Here is a 21,132-nt window from a genome sequence, read left to right on the forward strand (position 1 = left end):
AGCTTAGCCATAGGCAGCCCAGTACTAGCCTCCCACTTCTCCGGTGAACCCTCCTGTTGCAGCTACATGAGGGTGAGCCCCATCATGCTCCAATGGCAGAACCAGTGAGAAGAGTCCTAATCTCCCAGTGCTATTATTTGGGTGAACAATGCTGTGCTCAGTATGATTACAGCATCTTGGGACTTCTCCCTCGTCCTTCCTTAGACCTGCGACACTGGTGCAGGTGTTGAGCTCTGCTTTGGGATTTGCCCAGGTCCCATGTGGGGCTTGAAGGCTACAGGTAGGGGCAGAAGAATGACCTGCTTGCCTGCTCCAAGCCAGGTAGCAGAGGGATGGGGGTGGGGAGGGAGAGTTTAGAGGAGTCCAAGGTAAATGAAACAGGATAGGTGATCTATGAAATAGACTGAGGTGGAGAAAGGAGAGATGCAGAAAAGTGACATGAAAGAGAAGAAATGTCAGCGAGGGAGAGACACATTAATTGGAAAGCCTGATAGATATGAGAACAGTATGACAAAACTTTTTTTTTTTTAAACAGGTAATCTGTCTGCTGCTGTATTAGCGCTTGGCATATATCAGTATACTGCCTGCATTGGGTCCTGGTGAGGGTCAGCGTAGCACAAAGTAGAATAAGACTGGAAAGGTGAGCTGAACAGCCTGTGGTGGGGGGGGGGGGGGGGGAGGCTGCATCATGGGTCCCCAGACCGGAGGAACCAGAGCTGGCTTTATGGTGCCACCGGTGTAGTCCCTGCGAGTGTACATCACCCTTTCTGCCCTTCTCTCCGTTTGTAGCGCACGCTCTCTCTCTCCATTTCACCCAGGTGCATTTTAAAACATACATAAAAGCAAATGAGAAAAATAATAAAAACTCTATTAAATAATTCAAAATAAAAAAGGAAATAAAATTAAAAACATGCAAGTAAAAATAAAGTGTATGCTAACTTTTAAAGGAAAATTTTTATAAGGCCTCTGAATATTTTCAAGGACTCGCATAATCGCGGCTCAGTGGGGAGAGAGTTCCAAAGGGCCAGGCCTGCAGCTGAAAAGGCGCATTTTCTAGTAATGTGAAGGCTTGCAACCTCTGGTGAAGGAATATTTAAGAAGCCCCTTTGTGAGGAACGCAGACTTCTGGATGGCTGATATATATATTTTTAGTATGCTATTATACCAAGGTCAGGAGTGGCTATGGATGAGTTTTTGAAAATTGTCATGCAGGTTTCGTACTCAATCCGTTCATTGATTGAGAGCCACCTGTGTGCTGCAGCACTTCCTGTGTCCTTCCAGCCCCAGAAATGCAGCCTCCTTGTACTCCATAACAGCTTCCCTCCCCCCACCCCCTCCCAACATAAGCCCCAGTTTCCATCAGTGTCTTTTCAATATCTGTGGGTGTGTTTTTATTGCCAAGAAAGTTTAATGCATGTTGAAAAATGACTCAGATGGGTGGAAATTGTCAGGAACACGAGGTATTCCTACATGGGAAAAGAACCCCTAAAATCAAGATTTTTAAAGTGCTTTGAGGACTGCAAGAGATACTTTCAGATATCTGTCCAGCTTCCAAAATGTACAAGGAAACGAATCTCAGAATTTGAAGTTGGAGGAGGAAGGCTCAGAGGAATTGGTCTGCCAGCAGAGGGCAACATGACCAAAATAGTGACAGACTTGGAGCATGTGTAAGACCCATACAGAGAGTGGTGGTAAGGACAGAGGAGAAAGACGACTAGAAATCAAATGGTGTGTGCAGTAGCACTATAGAGTGGAGCCAAAGTTCATTTCTGGCAGCTAATACTGCCGGTGCCTTTTTTTTTTTTTTTTGGTTATAAACAGGAAAAGATGAAACTGTTCTTTGCTGGTAGTTTCTCTCTTTCACCAGAAGTACATGTTTTAGGAAAGCCAAATGTTTAATATTTTTGGAAACAGAGACTGCTTCTTCAAACCCCCTCCAAAAATGTTTTAATTTTTGCTTGGTGCTGCACAAAAGCAAATCTTTGGGCTTTGACCACATAACTTAGTGTGGGCGAGGAATTGAAATCTTCCCCTCAAAGTTGGTAAAGCAGCTTTTTGATGGTTCTGCCAATTGTGACAGGTCCCATGTGGAGGCCTTGCCTTCCTGCCGCAGTCTGTGGGTCGACCTGCTGGTGCTACAGAAGCATTCGTGGGGGACTCTGGGCCCTTACTGCCGCTACAGCCTCTTCAGCTTGCTTAGAATGGGCATTACTTCCCTGAAGGTGGTGATTATTAACGGGGTTACTCGTGGTTTTCCCTGCATCCAGGTCAGAACTTGTACTCGTTTCCGTCGACGGTTTGAGAGTGCAGATTCCCAGAGTTGTGCCGAAGTTTCTGGAGGAGGCTCTGCACGCGAGGTTCCTCGAATGTCGCTACAGAGAGGCTCGTGCTTTCTCTCAGGTCAGTGCCAGCCCGGGATGGGAGTATGGAGGGGCAAGTAAGGGGGACCTGGGGGATGTTATCTTATTCAGAAGTCTAAGCAGGCTGCTTAGGGCCCTACAGATCTGTGTTTAAAAAAAAAAAAAAAAAAGTTTGTGCTCTACTTTATGAATTTTAAACTAAAATGACAAGTGCAAATGAAGGATTTTTTATGCTGGTTATTACTACTTATTTTTTTTAGCTGCTACTTATCCAGCTAAGTTCAAATTTGTCTGCCTAAATACCGGAAAAAGCGCTATTTAGCCCGGATGAGTGTGTACAAATAATATACCCGCGTCTTTATACCTAATATTGTAAAAGGATACATCAGTAGACTATACTCGTTAATTAGAATCTTTTACCCCCGTAAGTTGGCCTTTAAATTCGGAAGTCACAGGATTTTAAAGCATGCACGTGGCAATGAAATTACCAGTTTTACCAATTAGTCTACCAGGTCGCCCACTCCATCTGCAGCTCGTGAAGACCCTCCTGGCTCTTCAGCCTGAAGCGCCCTCCCCCCCATTTCACTCAGATCCCCCCCCCACCCAGTCATTTTTTCACTTTTTAAGATATTTACAAATGCTTGCACCAGATATTGAGGCAGAGTAAATACACGCAAGTAAAAGACTTGCGCGCATCTCTTTGCAAAGTTGTAAAACAGCAACTGGCTCGCGTAGATATTAGCCCCTCCCTAGAATGCCCCAGCTCGCCCCTTTTTCCATGTACACATTTGCTCATGGACCCTGATTTACACTTATATGTTGTTGTTTTTAAAATAAAAATCAGAAGTGCTAATTTTTATGTGCAGTTCTGGTTTCCCCTTCTCTTCAAAGATAAAGCAGATCTAGAAAAGGTACAAAGTAGCAAATATAACAGAGAGGATGGAATCCTTTCTTTATAAGGCTTTTAACAGGTTAGGCCTCTCCAGCTTGGAAAAGAGACTGGGGGGGGGGAATCTCATCCCATCCTCATCCTCATCTCAATCTCATCCAGATTCATTGCGGATATCCTGAAAACCTGACCCGCCTGGTGGTCTTCCAGTACAAGTTTGGGAACTACTGTGAGAGGTTTATAAAATCACGAGTGGGAAGGAACAAGTAAATAAATGATGGTTGTGGGTTTTCTTTTCTCAGAGGACAAGCAGAATGATAGTCCTCACACATAGGTGACATCAGATGGAGCCCTGATGCAGAAAACAGCATGCCTATGCCCTATAGCACACGTCCACATGGGGTCCCTCTTCAATCATTTTTTTTTTCCTGTGGAACTGTAAGCCTCATGGTCTGATTGAGCTCACTTTGGCTGTTTCTGGCCTAGTGGGAAAACCTTTTTTTCATCTGTTTTTTGCGGTTTTCGGTATAGTTCCATCACCGGGTTCCTCTTGGTGCCTCCTTGAGGTGTCCTAGTCAGGGCTTTCGGTGTTTTTGGTAAGTTTCCTTTCACAGTCTATTCCTCCTCCCCCCCGCAGCAGTGCACCTGTGCCCGCCGACCACTGATGTGAGGGTGATGGCAGAGGCCATCCCATTTCAAATTTTAACAGAGGAGGAGGCCAGGCTCAAAGTTGCTGCTGAGGATATGGGAATACCCCCCTTGCAGTGCCTCCCATTAATAAGCAGGCAGGGCGGGGTCTACCTCATCCAGAAGGCTGCTGGATTTCATAAGCATCAGCTGCCTCACCAGTCTGTGGTAGTCAAATCCGTTCTCAACAGGGCCAAGTGTGCTCGGACCCATTCCTCGACACCCTGGGGAAGGATCACAGAGCAATAGATGCTCTTGGGAGGAAGATGTTCCAAGCCACCATGCTTATCGCCCGCATCGCTGCCTATCAGCTCTACATGAACCAGTTCTCGAAGGGCATCTGGAAGCAGGTGCAGGAGGTGGCTGAGCAACAGCAGCAAGGCACCCTTATGTCGCTAAGCACAAGGGCCTGGAGTGCGTAAAACACAAGGTTTGTGCAACCTATGATGTTTGAGACATCAAGAGTCTCTGCAGCGGGAATCTGTGCCCACAAAATGGCATGGTTGCAGGCCTGGATCTCTGATCAGAGGTACATGAATGACTCGCTGACGTGCCACGTACTGGAGAGAATATCTTCAGAGAATAGTGTGAGGGATGCTGTGGCCCAGCTTTGGGACCACCATGAAACCCTCCAACAACTCTCCACCAGTACTCTGGACCTGTCCTCCTCATCCAGGAGACCTTTGAGACTGGGGCCAAGGAAGTCTTTCTTTTGCCAAAGAAAGTACTATCCTATGCCTCCTCGCTCCCATCAACACCATCAGAGCTCCCTTGTCTGTCCTAGGCAGCAGAGAGCCCCCAAGCCCCAGCCAGCTACTCGGTCAGCTCCAGGGACAGCAGGACGATGGACCTGCTTGTTGGGGGCAGACTGTGGTTCTTTGCGAATCAGTGGCCAAGTGTAACCTTGGACCAGTGGGTTCTGTCCATCGTCTGCTGAAAGTACCAATTGAATCTATTGGGTGTCCTGCCAAATTGCCCTCTGTGCCCATGTTGGGGGCCAGTAGCACATCAGGATGTACTACTAGTGGAGCTCTTCTCCCTCTTAACGGCCAGAGTGGACAAGCCCATATCACCAGGACAAAGAGGGCAGGGATTCTACTCCAGGTACTTCCTGATTCTAAAGAGAACAGGAGGACTCCGTCCCATTATAAACTTAAGGGCCTTGAGCAAATTTCTAAAAAGAGAAAAGTTCAAGATGATTTCCCTGGGCACCTTGATCCCTCTTTTGCAAAAAGGGGACTGTCTATGCTCCTTCGACCAAAAGGACGCATACACTCATATCGAGATCTTTTTCGGTCACAGGAGCACAGCACGTCCAGTGGTGGGAACACAGCACTTTCAGTACCGGGTTTTGCCGTTTGTTGGTCTTCACAAAATGCCTGGCCATGGTGGTGGCGCATGTCCTCAGACTGGGAATGCATGTTTTCTCTTATCTGGAAGATTGCCTGGTCAAGAGCAATCTCAGGCAGGAGCCATAAGGTCCATGTGCTTGACCATTCGAGTGCTGGAGTCACTAAGGTTCATTTTCAACTACCCAAATTCCCATCTCAGCCCGTCACGTCAGTTGGACTTCATAGGAGCCCTGTTAGATACTGCTCAGGCCAAGGCCCTTCTGTCTCGCCAGAGGGCTGTCATCTTGGCAACCATTGCAGGAGAGATTCAACAGAGCCAACAGGTTTCAACCTGACACATTATATTGAGGCTGTTGGGCCATATGGCTGCAACTGCCCATGTTACTCCCTTGGCACTTTTACACATTCACAGAGCCCAATGGACCCTAAGGTCACAGTGATGTCAGGCCACTCAGAGCCTCCAGGATTGCAAACGAGTCACCCCATCTCTCTGGGACTCATTATCCTGGTGGCAGGTACTTTCCAATCTGGAACAGGGGATCTCATTTTGGAGTTAAATTATGCTAACTACGGGTGCATCTACCCTGGGGTTGGGAGCTCAAGTAGATGGGCTCGGTACTCAGGATCTTTGGTCCACTCAGGAATGCTCTTGTCAAATCAACTTGGAGCTTGGGGCGATCAGGTGAATTGCTATGGGTTTTCAGAGATCGGCTGTCCAACAAAGTTGTCTTATCCAGACAGACAACCAGGTGGCCATGTGGTATGTCAACAAGCAGGGAGGTACAGGATCATACCTCCTGTGTCAGGAAGCTGTCCAGATATGGTTGTGGACCCTGTCCCATGGGATGGTGCTCAGGACTCGGTACCTGGCCATGATGGAGTCCAGACATAGATCTATTCATGTCCTCCTGCAATAGGAAGATGCCTCCGTTCTGCTCCCTGTGCGGGTCAGACGGCAAACCAGCCTCTGACATAATTGCCTGTCATTGGGGCGTCTTCTGTTCACGTATCCTCCGATTCCCTTAGTGGCAAAGACTATCTTGAAGCTTCACAAGGACAAATGGACCATGATTCTCATAACCCCTCACTGGCCGAGACAGGTTTGGTTTCCACTCCTACGGGAGTTCATCCGGAGACCGATCAGTCTGGGGACTTCCCTATATCTCATACAAGATCAAGGTAGGCTGCGACATCCCAACCTCCAGGTCCTGTCACTCACAGCCTCATGTTGAGAGGTTAATTCTGCAGCTGCTTGATCTTTCAGAGGATGTGTCTCAGGTCCTGGTGGCTTCTAGAAAGCATTCCATTAGAAAGTCCTAAGGACTGAAGTGGAAAAGATTTTCCATGTGGTGTGAGCAGATAACCCTAGATCTGTTCTCCTGCCCCACACAAAAACTGCTTGATTACCTTCTACACCTATCAGAAGTTGGTTAAAAACCAACTCCATTACGTTCATCATAGTGCAATTGGTGCATACCACCAAGGTGTAGATGCGACGCCCATCTCTGTACAGCCTATATTTGCACTTTTCATGTGGGGCCTGCTTCAATTGAAGCCTCCCAAAGGCCTCCCACTGTGACTTGGGACCTCAACCTGGTGTTAGCCCAGCTGATGAAAGCTCCTTTTGAACACCTGTGACCTGAAGTACCTCACCTGGAAGGTCATATTTTTAGAGGCAGTCACTTTAGCATGCAGGGTCAGCGAGCTCCAGACCTTATACTAAGTGTTTATCATGACAGAGTGGTCTTGCATGCGCACCCTAAGTTCCTGCATAAGGTGGTGATGGATTTCCATCTCAACAGGTCAGTTGTCCTGCCAACATTCTTTCCCAGGCCACATTCATATCAAGGCAAACGATAACTGCACAGTTTGGAGCAGACAGAAGCCCCTATACAGTCCACCCAACTTCTTACTAGTTTTGATAGCAATGGGTTGGGAGTTGCTGTTGCCAAACAGAAACTATCCAGTTGGCTAGCAGATTGCATCTCCTTCTGTATGGGGCTTTCTGCTACCCTCCGCGCACAAACCATGGCACCACCGGCCAAGAAGGTCAAAGCGCAAGCCCTCTGCCCAGCCTGCCACATAAGATCTGCGCAACCTGAAGAGGCCACGGCCCTGTGCCGACAGTGCGAGGAGGCTCTGGGAGAACCCACATCAAGGCCCTCCCCAGCCAGTACAGGAATCCGGATCCACCGATAGTACACAGGACCTCTTCACCCCTAGCGTGAGCCTCCCTCAAACGGGGCTCCCCGGGGACGCAGCGGCTTTCAATCTAGACCCTGGATTCTTTTCCTGGGTAGAATTCTTTTAAAGGTCTTCATAACTTCGTCCACATGCAACCGGCGCCACCGATGACACAACCACAGCCTCCCTCAGAGGATCCTAACCTCCCAGGACCCTCTAGGCCCCCCCAGAGACATGCCTCTACCGGCCAAAATCCTCTCCATAGGGGACACGGACACCTCTGACGAGGATCAAGAATCCCTGGAGGAAGGGGAAATCCCTTCAGGAACGGAACCATACCGAACCATGAGGCGTTTTTTCTTCAAAGACGAACTCAGACCTCGTAGCTCACAGCTTGAAGGAGCTCGCCATCCCAGGCACTGGTGCCACAGGGGAACCAAAGACTAACCCTCTTCTAGAGGGACTCCGTCAGGTCTCATGCCATTTCCCTCAGCTGCAAGCCATACAACAGCTGATCGACCTGGAATGGGATGCCCCGGAGGCCAGTTTCAAAGGTGGACAGGCCCTAAAAGCCCTGTACCCACTGGAACCCTCAGCCAAAGATCTCCTGGCTTTCCCCAAAGTGGACGCCATGGTCTGCGCGGTCACAAAGTGCACTACCATCCCAGTTGAGGGAGGAGTGGTACTCAGGGATGTCCAGGACAGATGTCTGGAATCCATCCTTAAACAGTCATTCGACGTATCAGCTATGTCACTACAGAATGCTGCCTGCTGTGCCGTGGTAACACGCGCCTGCTTATCCATGACCAGGAACGCCGCCACGCCTGTCAAAGCACTAGAACCAGCGGTATCCTTCCTCACGGATGCGACTTCTGACCTGGTACACACCTCAGCCAGGGGCGTCCCATCCGTAGTGGCAGCCAGAAGGCAACTCTGGCTCTGAAGTTGGTCAGCTGACGTGACTTCCAAGACAAAACTCACGAGAATGCCCTTTAAAGGAGCCCTCCTGTTCGGAAGCGAACTGGAGAAGTTAGCCAACAAATGGGGTGAATCCCCAGTACCTCGGCTACCAGAGGACGAGAACAAAAGTAGCCAATGCCCCTCTCCCCGATTACCCTAGGGGCAGAGGATCACAGCGCTTCAGAACCCTACAAGAGTACATATTAAGCCCCTCGCCCCGCAGGCAGGGGCCATTCTTTTCGGAACAAACACAACAAGAGGGGAACCGGCTCTGGCACAGGCCCCAGCCACACTCCACAATGAGAATCAGCCGACCCATCCACAGGAAGAAGCCATAGGGGGTAGGCTTGCCCTATTCTACCAAAGATGGGTCGAGATAACAGTGGACAAGTGGGTCCTTACCATCATTCGAGAGGGATACTGTCTGGATTCCACAACATCCCTCCGGACAAGTTGGTGAAATCTCCTTGCCATGCACCCTCCAAGAGTGCGTCAGTGCAATCCAAACTGACCAAATTGCTCGCCCTAAAGGCCATAATGCTGGTGCCCATGCAACAACAAAATACTGAGCACTATTCCATTTATTTTATCATCCCCAAGAAAGAGGGAACGTTCCGGCCAATCCTGGACCTCAAGTCGGTCAACCGCTACCTGAGGGTACCACACTTCCGCATGGAAACTCTCCGCTCAGTCATAAGGGTGATACAGCCGGGAGAATTCCTTACATCCTTGGACCTGTCAGAAGCATACCTGCACATCCCGGTCCATCATGAGCATCAGCACTTCCTGCGCTTCGCGATCCTAGACCACCACTACCAGTTCCGAGCGCTACCCTTTGGGCTCGCCACAGCCCCTTGGACATTCACCAAAATTATGGTGGTAGTAGCAGTAACACTGAGGAAAGAGGGAATCCTCGTACACCCATATCTGGACGATTGGCTGATCAGGGCAAAGTCTCCTGAAGGAAAATCATCAGGCGACCACCAGAGTCAAGGCTCTACTGGAGAACCTCGGGTGGGTTGTCAACACAAACAAGAGCTGCCTACAGCCCTCCCAATATCTAGAATTACCTGGGAGTCTGGTTCGATACCAGACAAGCCAAGGTCACTCTTCCCTCTATGAGGAGAAGAAAACTGACGAACAAATTGCGAAAGCTGCTAACAAGTCTTCATCCCAAAGTATGGAACTACCTCCAAGACCTCAGCCTCATAACATCAACCCTGGAAGTGGTCCCATGGGCAAGAGCTCACATGCAACCGCTACAGCGCTCCCTACTGTCACGATGGAACCCAATGTCCCAGGACTACTCCATTCGCCTCCAGCTCCCAGAGGAATTGTGGAACCAACTCCATTGGTGGCTACAAGAAGACCATCTAAGCAAGGGAAGTAAGGCTATCTCCACCAACTTGGGTCTTGCTCACCACAGATGCGAGCCTATGAGAGTGGGGATCCCACTGCCAGGAACGGACAACCCAGGGGCAATGGAACGAGGAAGAGTCTGGGTGGAACATCAACCAACTGGAAGCCTGGGCGGTCAGACTAGCCTGCCTACGGTTCTGTCACAGACTCCAGGGCAAATCTGTCAGCCATGTCGGACAACGCCACAACAGTTGCCTACATCAACCGCCAGGGAGGAACCAGAAGCCAGCAGGTGTCCCTGGAAATAGATTCCCTAATGGCTTGGGCGGAAGCAAACCTACAAGGGATCTCAGCCACCCATATCGGGGGAAAAGACAACATTACTGCGGAGTACCTCAGCAGAGAAATTCTAGACCCAGGGGAATGGAAGCTGTCTACCACAGCCTTCCAGTTGATAGTAAACTGCTGGGGAACCCCAGCCATGGATCTCCTGACAACTCTGTCCAACACCCAAGTTCCCAACTTCTTCAGTCACAGACAAGAACCACAATCCCAAAGAATCAATGCCCTCGTCCAAACCTGGCCACAGGAAGACCTGCTATACGCTTTCCCTTGTGGCCACTACTGGGCAGGATCATCCGCAAGATATAGCACCACAGGGGACTAGTACTTCTAGTGGCCCTGGACTGGCCAAGAAGGCCGTGGTACGCAGACATGCGAAGACTCGTGATGGGGAGCCCTCTCCCTCTACCTCCACACAGGGATCTGCTTCAGCAAGGCCCGATCCTCCACAAAGTACTCTATTCTCTTACGGTCTGGCCATTGAGAGGAAACGCCTGAATAAGAGCGGATACTCGAGGGCGGTGATTGATACCTTGCTCTGAGCACACAAGTTCTCCACATCGCTAACCTATATACGAATATGGAGAATATTCGAAGCCTGTTGCGAAGACCACGACATCCTTCCGCAGACAGCCAAAATTCCCACGATCCTGGAATTCCTGCAGGATGGCTTACAGAAGGGGTTGTCTCTCAACTCCATCAAGGTTCAGGTGGCCGCGTTGGCATGCTTTGGAACCAAAGTGGAAGGCATTAGCCTAACATCTCATCCGGACGTCTCCCGCTTCCTGAGGGAGGTCAAGCATATCCGTCCACCCTTAAAGTGGCTGGTACCCCTATGGAACCTCAATCTAGTACTAGATTTCCTAGCGGGAGCCTCTTTCACACCTATCCGCAGTCTGTCTCTGACTACTAAACTTGAAGATTGCATTTCTAGTGGCAATATGTTCGGCCCGTCGCATTACCGAGCTTCAAGCACTTTCCTGTCAGGAACCCTTTCTCAGGTTCCACCGAGATCCATACAGCTATGCACTGTCCCCTCCTTCCTTCCAAAGGTGGTTTCTCGCTGCCATCTCCACACGAGCACAAGAGCTCGGAAGAATCTCGCCATCTTCGCCACCTAACATTGGCAGACTCTTAGTCCGATACCTGGAAAGGTCGGAACACATACGAAAGATGGACCACCTATTCATCCTTCACAGCAGGAAGAAACAAGGGGAAGCGGCCTTGCGGGCAACCATAGCCCGCTGGATCAAAGAAGTAATCAAGGCAGCCTACATAGAGACAGGCAAGCCTCCACCGCTGCAAGTCAAGGCCCATTCCACTAGAGCCCAGGCAGTGTCCTGTGGGGAAACAAAGATGCTGTCACCCACCGAGATCTGTTGGGCGGCGACATGGTCCTCCACACCTTCGCCAGGTTCTACCGCCTGGATGTTCAAGCTTTTGGGAGGACACAGCATTCGCAAGGGCAGTACTAAGTGGGCCACGGGCAGCCTCCCACCCAGTTTGGGAGTAGCTTTTGAAAATCCCATTGGTCCTGAATCCATCTGCTTCACGCTAGGAAATGGAGAAATTACTTACCTGATAATTTCATTTTCGTTAGTGTAGACAGATGGATTCAGTATCCCGCCCACGGCTGCCGCTATGCACGAAAACCTCGGGAGTCAATTCCCAAGAGCAAGACAAATACGGGTAAGCCACGCTTCCCTTCAGCTAGGATACCCATAGTTACCGGGTGTCGGCGTTTCTTGGTTGAGGGCACTGGTGGTCTCCAGCTATAGTCCACATCAACCAGTTCAAGTTGATTACGTTTCTCAAGTTATTCAAGTTAACCAAGTTTATCAAATTATCCAGACATACATATATCCACAATTGCTTTGCAAGGAGAATACTGAAGAGCAGAGCTTCCTGCACGGGTATATGTAGTGCTGACGTCAGATTGAAATCTGATCTGTCTCCAGCTGCTATCAGGAGCACACTATACCCATTGGTCCTGAATCTATCTGTCCACACTAAGGAAAACAAAATTATCAGGTAAGTAATTTCTCCATTCTATGTTATGAAACTGAAGAGGGACTCCGCATGGATGCATGGTATAGGGCATGCTGGCCATGCTCAGTGTGGCTAGTTAAAGTTCTAGAAACTGACATAAGTTTTCTGCATCGGGACTCCATCTGATGTCACCCATGTGTGAGAGCTACCATCAACCTGCTGTCCTCGGAGAACATCTGTTACAGGTAAGCAACTCTGCTTTCCCTTTTCAGTATAACTAAAACTAGGGGATGCTCCATCAATTTTATTACAAGCCAGTTGTGTGCCTAAACACGTTTTATGTATGTAAATACCCCCTTAAAGCAGCTTGGTAGAGTTAGAAAAGCCACGACTTATCCCTGGGCATGAGCAGCAGAGAACTGCAGTATGGAATCTGCCAGGTATTTGTGACTACAGTTGGCCACTGTCTTGTAGACAGGATGCTGGGCCGAATGGACCTTTGGTCTGACCCAGCACTACACATATGTTCTTGTGTAATGGATTCTAAAAAAGTCATGATGGTTATCCTGCTTGCTTACATGTTATAAATGCATATTTGAAAAAGGCAGGTAGTTAACGTGGTTCCTCTGATACAGTGCAGCATTTAAAGTGACACAAAGTTAAAACAAAACTGAGCCAGAGAGGGCCCTGTTTGAATGTGCTTTTGGATACTCCTCTCCTTGCTTTGCCTTACTGAAACAAGAGAGGCTGAGTAGTAGTAATACTGATAATTCCAGCATCGCTCACGCTTGTCCATATAAAAGTAACGAGGACCATGGTTGTGACCCCCCCCTTAGCTGTACCCTGACGGCGCTTCCCAGGATGGCATGGAGTTCAGGAGGAGAGCGAAGGCATTGCTACATCTAGCGACACTGACGTTAAACAGTCTGGGGGTCAAATTCTGGCTTAGCAGCGGGACATGTCTTGGTAATGTATTTTTGCTTTTATTTTATTTTGTTTTTTTCAATTACACATGCCGAGTAAGTGTGAAGCATTTAATCAATGTGGGTGCCAGTGGTGAGGGCTGTGCCGTATCAGAAGCAGATGTGTGAGGACAGAGGGAGGAAACTTTAAAATATTTTCCCATAATAGTAAGCATTGTTGCTCATTGTTCCAGGGCCATACTTTGAATCCATTTCCTGCCATATTTTTTTTTTTTTTTTTTAATTTGAAAAGGTTTTTTATTGAAGCAAAAACCAGTTGTAGTATACCACAAAAATGAACAGCAGAACAACAGTGTGCAGTCCAACACATGGAGTACAGACAAGCAAAAAAAACAACCATACAGGAAGACTGCTACAGAAACTAAGCAATATGTTGTACAGTTGAGGTACACAACCGGAACTAATAACAGTGCTAGATTTTAGAAAACTGAACCCCCCCCACCCTCCCCGCCTCAATAGTGCCTAAGTTAAAAGAAAGTTGGAAAGACAACATCACAAAAGGGGTTAATGGATATAAAGAGCTGGTATGTAATAACAGTATGGAGGCGCACCACTAGCCCTGAGGAGCAGAAGATGTGGATGAGAGCCACCGCTCATAAGGGCACCATATCATATTAAAGTGAGCAAGCTTATTGTGCTTAAATGCTGTGATTTTCGATAATAAAAAGATATTGTGGACTCTGCGTTGCACATCATTTTTTGTAGGAGTGTTGGGGGATTTCCACAGACGAGCAATTTCACAGCGGCTGGCCGTAAAAACAAAATGAGCCAGCCGATTATGATCGTCAGTAAGCCCTGGTATCCTTGCGCCCAATAACGCCTGCGCGGCGGTGGGGGCCGGTATCCCCGGCATCAGGACACACAACCATTGGTGGACATCACCCCAAAGCGCCTGCAATTTAGGGCAAACCCACCACATATGGTAGTAGCTACCTACAAGCGAACAGGACCGCCAGCATAGATCGGGGTATAGAGGGGTAAACTTATGCAATTGGGCGGGAGTCAAATACCACCGATATAATACCTTATAAGAGTTTTCAATAAGCGAGGCCGCTATACAACCTTTACCCATGGTTTGAAAAAGAGTTTTCCAAGTTTGTGGGGTCCAAGAGACCTGAAGATCCTGTTCCCACAACTGTTGGAATTTATAGCTAGAGGATGACTGGGGTAATAGCATTTGATAAATTTGGGATAAGGGCTTGGAGCAGGTATTCGCCTTCTCACACAAGGTTTCGAAAGCGGAGGGCTCAGAGGTAAAATGGGCCGCCAGCATAGCTGCCTTTGTAAAGTGCAACAATTGAAAATATGGGTATATGGCCGAGGCCGGTAGTGAATAAGCCCGCTGTAAGTCAGGAAAAGATCGCAGGGCGGTGGAGCCCCAAACGTGCCCCCACTGGAGAATACCGCGTCTCTGCCAAATGAGAAAGGCGGGATTCTCAAAACCAGGGCTAAAAGCCTTATTAGCATATAAGTAAGTACATAGGTGATATTCCCTGGTACCCACCAGGGAAGATCTGTATTTAAGCCACACTTGCAATAACATGTGGGTAGAGGGGGAAAGCACCGTAGCAGGGTCAAGTAACCAGGTAGATTTGGGCTGCCAGAGTAGGCTGTGAATAGGAAGAGAACCCAGGGACACCTGAGCAAAACGTGCCCACGCCTGCAGCCGACGGGTCCTATGCAAGTCTACCAATTTTTTAAACTGAGCAGCTTGGAAATAGCGGGAAAGATCAGGCACACTGAGACCCCCACCCCGCTTCGACCGCATAAGCACCGCTCTGGCCACCCGTGGTCGACGACCTGCCCAGATAAAAGTCATGCAGCGCTGTTGCCACTGCCGAAGAAGGGAGGGTGGGACCAGAACAGGGAGGGCCTGAAAGAGGTAGAGTAGTTTAGGCAAAAGAGTCATTTTAAAAGCCGCCATTCGGCCCAGCCAGGAGATATGATAACGGCTCCATTCTTCCATGTCCCTATCAAGTTTTTTCCATAAAGGAGTATAATTTGTCAAGTAGGTCCTGAGTAGCGCTAAGCTGAATCCCCAAATACTTGATTTGGGAGGTAGCCCATTTAAAGGGGTACAGATCCTTCAAATAGCCAATTAACCTGGGCGGGGTGGTAATATTAAGAATCTCGGATTTGTCCCAGTTTACCCTAAAGCCTGAAACACCACTAAAAGATTCCATTTCGCTCATGAGCCCCTCCAAAGAGTTCTCCGGGTCGGTTAAAGTTAATAAAATGTCATCCGCATAAAGAGAGATTTTTATAGAGACATCCCCAAATCCCACACCAGAAATACTGGGATTGCGGCGTATGTTAATGGCAAAAGGTTCAAGAAAAAGCGCAAAAAGCAATGGGGATAAGGGACAACCTTGCCTGGTACCCCTTTGCACAAGGAAGGGCGAGGAATATCCCCCATTGACCTTTAAACAGGCTCTAGGACAGGCATACAGTTGTTGTAACCAGGTCAGAAAGAAAGTACCAAATCCCATCCCCTGCAGAGTGTGAAAAAGAAAAGGCCAGTGTACCATATCGAACGCCTTTTCAGCGTCTAGGGAAAGGGCGAGCGCTGGGGCGTTCCGTTTCCGGGCTGCCCATATAGCATCGAGAATTCTATGCACATTATCCGCCGTAGTTCTGCCAGGAATAAACCCCGCCTGATCAATATGGACTAACTGAGCAATAAAGCAGTTCAGGCGATTGGCTAAAATTTTGGCTAACAACGTCAATATTCAGAAGAGAGATCGGTCTATACGACCCACAGACAGTTGGATCCCGCCCGGGCTTGACCAGGAGTGTGATCCCAGCTGTGTTGGCTAGAGCGGAGAGAGAAGCCCCGTCACGGATAGAGTTAAAAAACCGTAATAAGAGGGGCGACAAAGCTGTGGCAAATTTCTTAAAAAACCGCGGGGTATAGCCGTCAAGCCCAGGCGATTTGCCCAGTTTGAGAGAGTTAATGGCCTCCTCCAGTTCCATGGCAGTGATATCCTTATCTAAAAACTGCCGCTGGGCAGCCGTTAAGGTAGGTAGGGGAGTTTGGGCAAGATAGGCTGATATGGCACCCTCCGGGATAGTAGTATCACAACTATACAACTGTGAGTAGAATTGATGGAAACGCCGTCTAATGGAAGGATCATCAGTAAGTAGAATCCCCGTGGGATCCTTTAGTTTAGAAATAAAGGCTTGAGATTGTCTCCTTTTAAGAGTTTGGGCGAGGTAGCGACCAGCCTTATTACCACCCTCAAAAAAGGTTTGCTTAGCTAGCTCTAACTGATGGGCAATTTTGGCGGAGTCGAGTGCCATTAGTTTGTCCTTGGTCTCCTTAATGGAACGCTTTAAGGACAAGGAAACCGCACCCCTCATATGCGTGCGTTCCAGCCTCCGTAAAGTGAGTAATAATGCTTGGCGTTCCCCCTCCCTCTGCTTCTTGACATAAGTTGCACGAGCTATTAGAGAACCCCGTAAAACACATTTCAGACATTCCCATAGTGTCCCTGGGGAGACATCACCCGTATCATTAAGCCTAACATATTCCTGTATTTCTGCCACCATTTGTTTCTGAAAGGCGCTGTCTTCTAAAAGAGAATCATTAAGGTGCCAATATTTCTAGCCAGGGTCCCGGTGATCCAAGCGCAACTGAAACCATACAGGGGCATGGTCGGACCATACAATAGGTTCAATGTCCACCTCCCGTACAGCAGTAATTTTCGTTTTATCAATCCAAAACATATCTATGCGAGAGTAGGAATCGTGAGGGGCTGAATAATATGAATAACAACGCGAGGAGGGGAAGCGAGTGCGCCAGACATCCACCCCAGCTATCATAGTGATGATGCGCTTAAGGGCCTTCTGAGATCGGATGGAATCAGAGCTTGTCCCAGTGGAATTATCAAGATGTGGCTTAAGAGTTAAATTAAAGTCGCCCCCCAAAATGACACTGCCCTCTGCTTTATCCACCAGAACGGAGTACAGCATGTCATAAATCTCAGCTTTTTGAGAATTAGGGCCGTAGAGCGCACACAGGGCAAAAGCTTCCCCCCCTATCAGCACATTAAGCAACAGATAGCGACCTTGGGGATCGGGATAGGAGCCGCGGAGTTCAAACTGTACATTCTTATGAAAGAGTATACCCACCCCGGCATATCTAGAATCGCTCGTCGCCGCCGCCCAATATTGGTTGGGGAAAACAGAGGAGCGCAACAGTCCCTCATAACGCTTTCTAAGATGAGTCTCTTGCAGGAAAATTACATCAGCGGATAACCGCCCCAGCTCCTGAAACAAAAGCCGGCGCTTGCGCCCCGAGTTTAAACCTTTCACATTAAGGGAAGTAAAGGTCACTGTAGACATGGATAATGACATCAATCCCCATCCCGTGCTCAGGAACCCCACAAAGGCCAGGGGAGGCGAAGCAGCCAGCTAAACACGCAGTCGCGGGCCAGCAAGCGTCAAGAATGAGTTCTGCCCCAGCAGAAAAGTGGATGAGCCCCCAAATATGACCATCCCCCCCAACTATCCTTATAGCAAAACACATACAATTGAGGCAATTTCCCCCTCCCCCCTCCCCCACCATCCCCAACGAAACCCAGGAAGGAGCAACTCGTTCCTGGAGAGAATAGGAGGAAGTCCCCATACCGGTGAACGAGTCCTCCCGCCCTCAGAGCCAGAAAAGAAGTAGAAACAATAGCTAACATAGCTTAAACTGAGATCACCCACGCGACAGCGAGACCATTAAGATCGAAGAGCTAAATAGTTCCTAGACATCCCTGCTATAAGCAGGAAACTGGATCATCACGGAATCAGTGCAGCAAAGTAAGTCAGGTAGGAGTAGCCGGTGGCAGAGTTCCACTGATATTTCTGCGTAGCCGACGACCTCCCTTAGTGACTCGTTGCCAACGAGGAGCGGCAGATTTGGTGGGCTGAGCAACTGCAGTTGGTAATCCTGGGAGGTCCACCGAGAGTCCCACTTCCTTCAAAGCCTGCACGGCGGCATCCAGAGTGCGAAGCTTAAAGGAGTGTCCTTCAACTTGAAACCATAAGCTGAAAGGGAACAGCCACTGATAGCGAATTGATGCAGCAGAAAGCGCTGAAGTGATGGGGCGAAACGTGAACCGCTTGGGTAAAGTACTAGACGCCAGGTCCGCGTAGACAGAGATCTCATGGTCGTTCCAAAGCCAAGTGCGTCGCTTTCTGGCGGCCGTAGCAACTTGTTCCTTGTATGTGAAAGAGTGAAAACAAACAACTATATCCCTGGGCTGATTATCGCTCCGGGGGCCCAAGGTCCGGTGTGCTCGGTCAATCTGGGGATCAGTGTTGGCAGCTCCACCCACGTCTCCAGCAGCTCCCAGGATTAAAGTACAAATCTGCTGAATAACTTGGGTACAGTCGGAGTATTCTGCGGTGTCAGGAACCCCTTTGAAACGCAGATTGCACCTCCGGGACCTGTTCTCCAGGTCCTCCAGCTTATCTTCCAGGTCTCCCTGCGAGGTTTGAAGGGCCACCACCTCTGTATGCTGTTGGGTCCAGCGTTCCTCATGATCATCTAGCCGGGTGTCAGCCTCGTCCAGCCGGCGGCAGAGATCCGCATGGTCCTCCCTCATTCCCTGCAGGGTAACTGCAATTTCTTTTTTAAAGGATTTGATATCTTGCCTGATTTCCATGAACCAGGATCTCAATTCGGAGCGAGAAGGCAGGGAAGAGTCCTGGGCCCCCGGGGGGTCCTCATCGCACCCGGAGCCCTCCGAGTCACATGTGGCCGCCATCTTGGGATCCTGTGAAGCCGGAGCTGCTCCCCCTTTCAAGTAGGAAAACCGATGAAAATCGATCGGTTTTTTCCACGCCGTCATGTGCCCGCCAGCAGCAGCCAGTGGAATCGGGGGGTGGCGATCAAAATCGCGTGGGTGATCGCGGCGAAAATCAAAATTTGCTCCGGGGCACGGGGAGCTCCTCTAAGAAGCAGCCGGCATGGGAAGTGACGTCACTTCCTCCATCCTGCCATATTTTTCTAGATATGTCCCAGTCAGGTACTTCATAATATAATTTAACTGGAAACAGATTGTGAAGACTTGTTGAAACTGGTCAGCGGTAGCAGTAGAGGGGAGCCTAGTTGAAGCAAAAGGTTAGGTGGGTATTCTGTGTTGCACGTACAATTCAACACCAGCCAGTACCAATGGGGGAAAAAGAGTAGCGCAGGAAAGTGCAGTGCGGGTTTAGGTGCATGTTTTGTAATTTACCAAAGTGCGACTGATCACTGTCGCTGAAAGTGGGGAGGGATGTATTGTGCTTTAATTCTTCCTAGTATTTTTCTAGCTCTTTCTCCTTTGATATGGGTGGGGAACACTTCCATTTTGTGTTCCCTTTTCTCTTGGCCTAGTCAGCCCGGCCTGGTGGGACGGAGCTGCAACAGGCAGAGAGAAATATCTGCTTGGATTCATGGGCAAAAATCCACCCAAGACTTTCTTCACCTTTTAAAAAGCAAGATTGTCCAGAATGAAAAGGAGGCATAGAGCACAGTGTACCTACCCACCACCCTCCTAAACTGTGCTGCTTATTTTGCTTAAAGCTGTAATGAATGTTTGGGGGGGGAGGGGGGCAGGATAGGGGAGCCTGCCAGCTTTTTTTTTTTGTCTCTGGCTGCCCCATTTGCTTTTGGAGCTAAAATATTCCTTTTTATTTCACTGACCCTTTCTTAAACTGAGAAGAGTCTGTATTTGGTTATATATTTTGGCTGCATTATTGACCGTGATCCCTCTGCCAAGCTTAGGAAGATGACGCATTGTTACCGATTGGTTTTCGCTCTCCCGAGTCCGAAGATAGCCAGAGACCGTAGCTTTTACAGCTTCAAGGACAGTAGGGAGATACTTAGGAGTTAGCCATGGAAAGGAGGCACCCGGTGTCCCTCTTCCAATCGCTGTCATAGCACTGGCAGCGGCAATTGCCTCTCTTGATTCAGAGCAGCCAGTTGTTCCACCATGTCTGCTGCTGTGGATACTAAAAAGTATCAGTAAAATGCTCTTTTGAATGGGCTTAAGCCAAAGTGAGAGACCATGGTTTTTGTCCCTGAGGAAATCGCTGTGAAGTAGAACAGCTCTCTCCAGCATGGGGGGTGGATTGTGTATTGGTGTTCTCACAGGACAAGCAGGATGGTAGTCCTCACATATGGGTGACATCACAGGATGGAGCCCAATCACGGAACACTTCTGTCAAAGTTTCTAGAACTTTGACTGGCACCTACTGGGCATGCCCAGCATGGCACTAAACCCGCAGCCAGCAGGGGTCCCCCTTCAGTCTTCTTTTTTCCACAAAGCAGTAGCCACGCGGGTTAAGGAACTCCACAGAGATTCCTGACAGGAATTTTCCTCACGGAATTACTAAAAACTTTCATACCCCACAGGGGTCCCTCCTTCTAATTTTTGACTCCGTGGTACTCCTGTAAGTTTTTACTCGTTTTCGGTCGATTCCAGTCTAGTTTGGCCCTTGCGGCCTACTGGCCATCGACTGTACCGTGGCTCAATTTTTTCAGAGGCCATGGCGTCGGGGTTCCGTCGGTGCCCGGACTGTATTCGCACCGTGTCCATAACAGACCCTCATAAAGTCTGTGTAATGTGTCTTGGGTGTGAGCATGATGTCTTGGCCTGCACCAAATGTGCCTTAATGACACCTAAAGGTTGCAAGGCCAGAATGGAGAAGATGGAACTTCTCTACTGTTCTCAAACCCCGACACCGTCGATTGCATCGACGTCGTCTGAACCGGCACCGTCCACTTCGCGCCAGTATCGGCCACCGGCTGGTGACCGCCCGGCGTCAATGACTTCTCGGCCTTCGACTACCTCTTACCCCCCCCCAGGACCGAGGGGATCGTGGAGAGAAACATCGGCATAGACACCGGAAGTCTTGGACCATCAATGAAGGAAAGTCATCGACCTGGCCATCGTCCGATCCGCCATCGAAGAAACCCCGTCCAGAAAAGGCACCGACCCTTTCTGTGACCGGGTTACCGAGGCAACCCTCACCCAGACAGGTATCGGGAGCTG

At 49.1% G+C, this 21,132-nt stretch overlaps 1 protein-coding gene across 2 annotated transcripts in view; it reads left to right on the forward strand.

Annotated features, from left to right (window-relative positions):
- FKTN (fukutin) overlaps window positions 1-21,132 on the forward strand; it is a 76,541-nt gene that overhangs the window by 36,638 nt on the left and 18,771 nt on the right. For both annotated transcript variants that reach the window (XM_029604709.1, XM_029604717.1), the window contains exons 6-7: window positions 2,268-2,400; window positions 12,959-13,088. In XM_029604709.1, coding sequence (XP_029460569.1) covers window positions 2,268-2,400; window positions 12,959-13,088 — 263 coding nt within the window. The remainder of the gene's footprint in view (window positions 1-2,267; window positions 2,401-12,958; window positions 13,089-21,132) is intronic.

Source organism: Rhinatrema bivittatum, chromosome 1 (genome assembly GCF_901001135.1).
Source record: "Rhinatrema bivittatum chromosome 1, aRhiBiv1.1, whole genome shotgun sequence".
Classification (NCBI taxonomy): Eukaryota; Metazoa; Chordata; class Amphibia; order Gymnophiona; family Rhinatrematidae; genus Rhinatrema; species Rhinatrema bivittatum.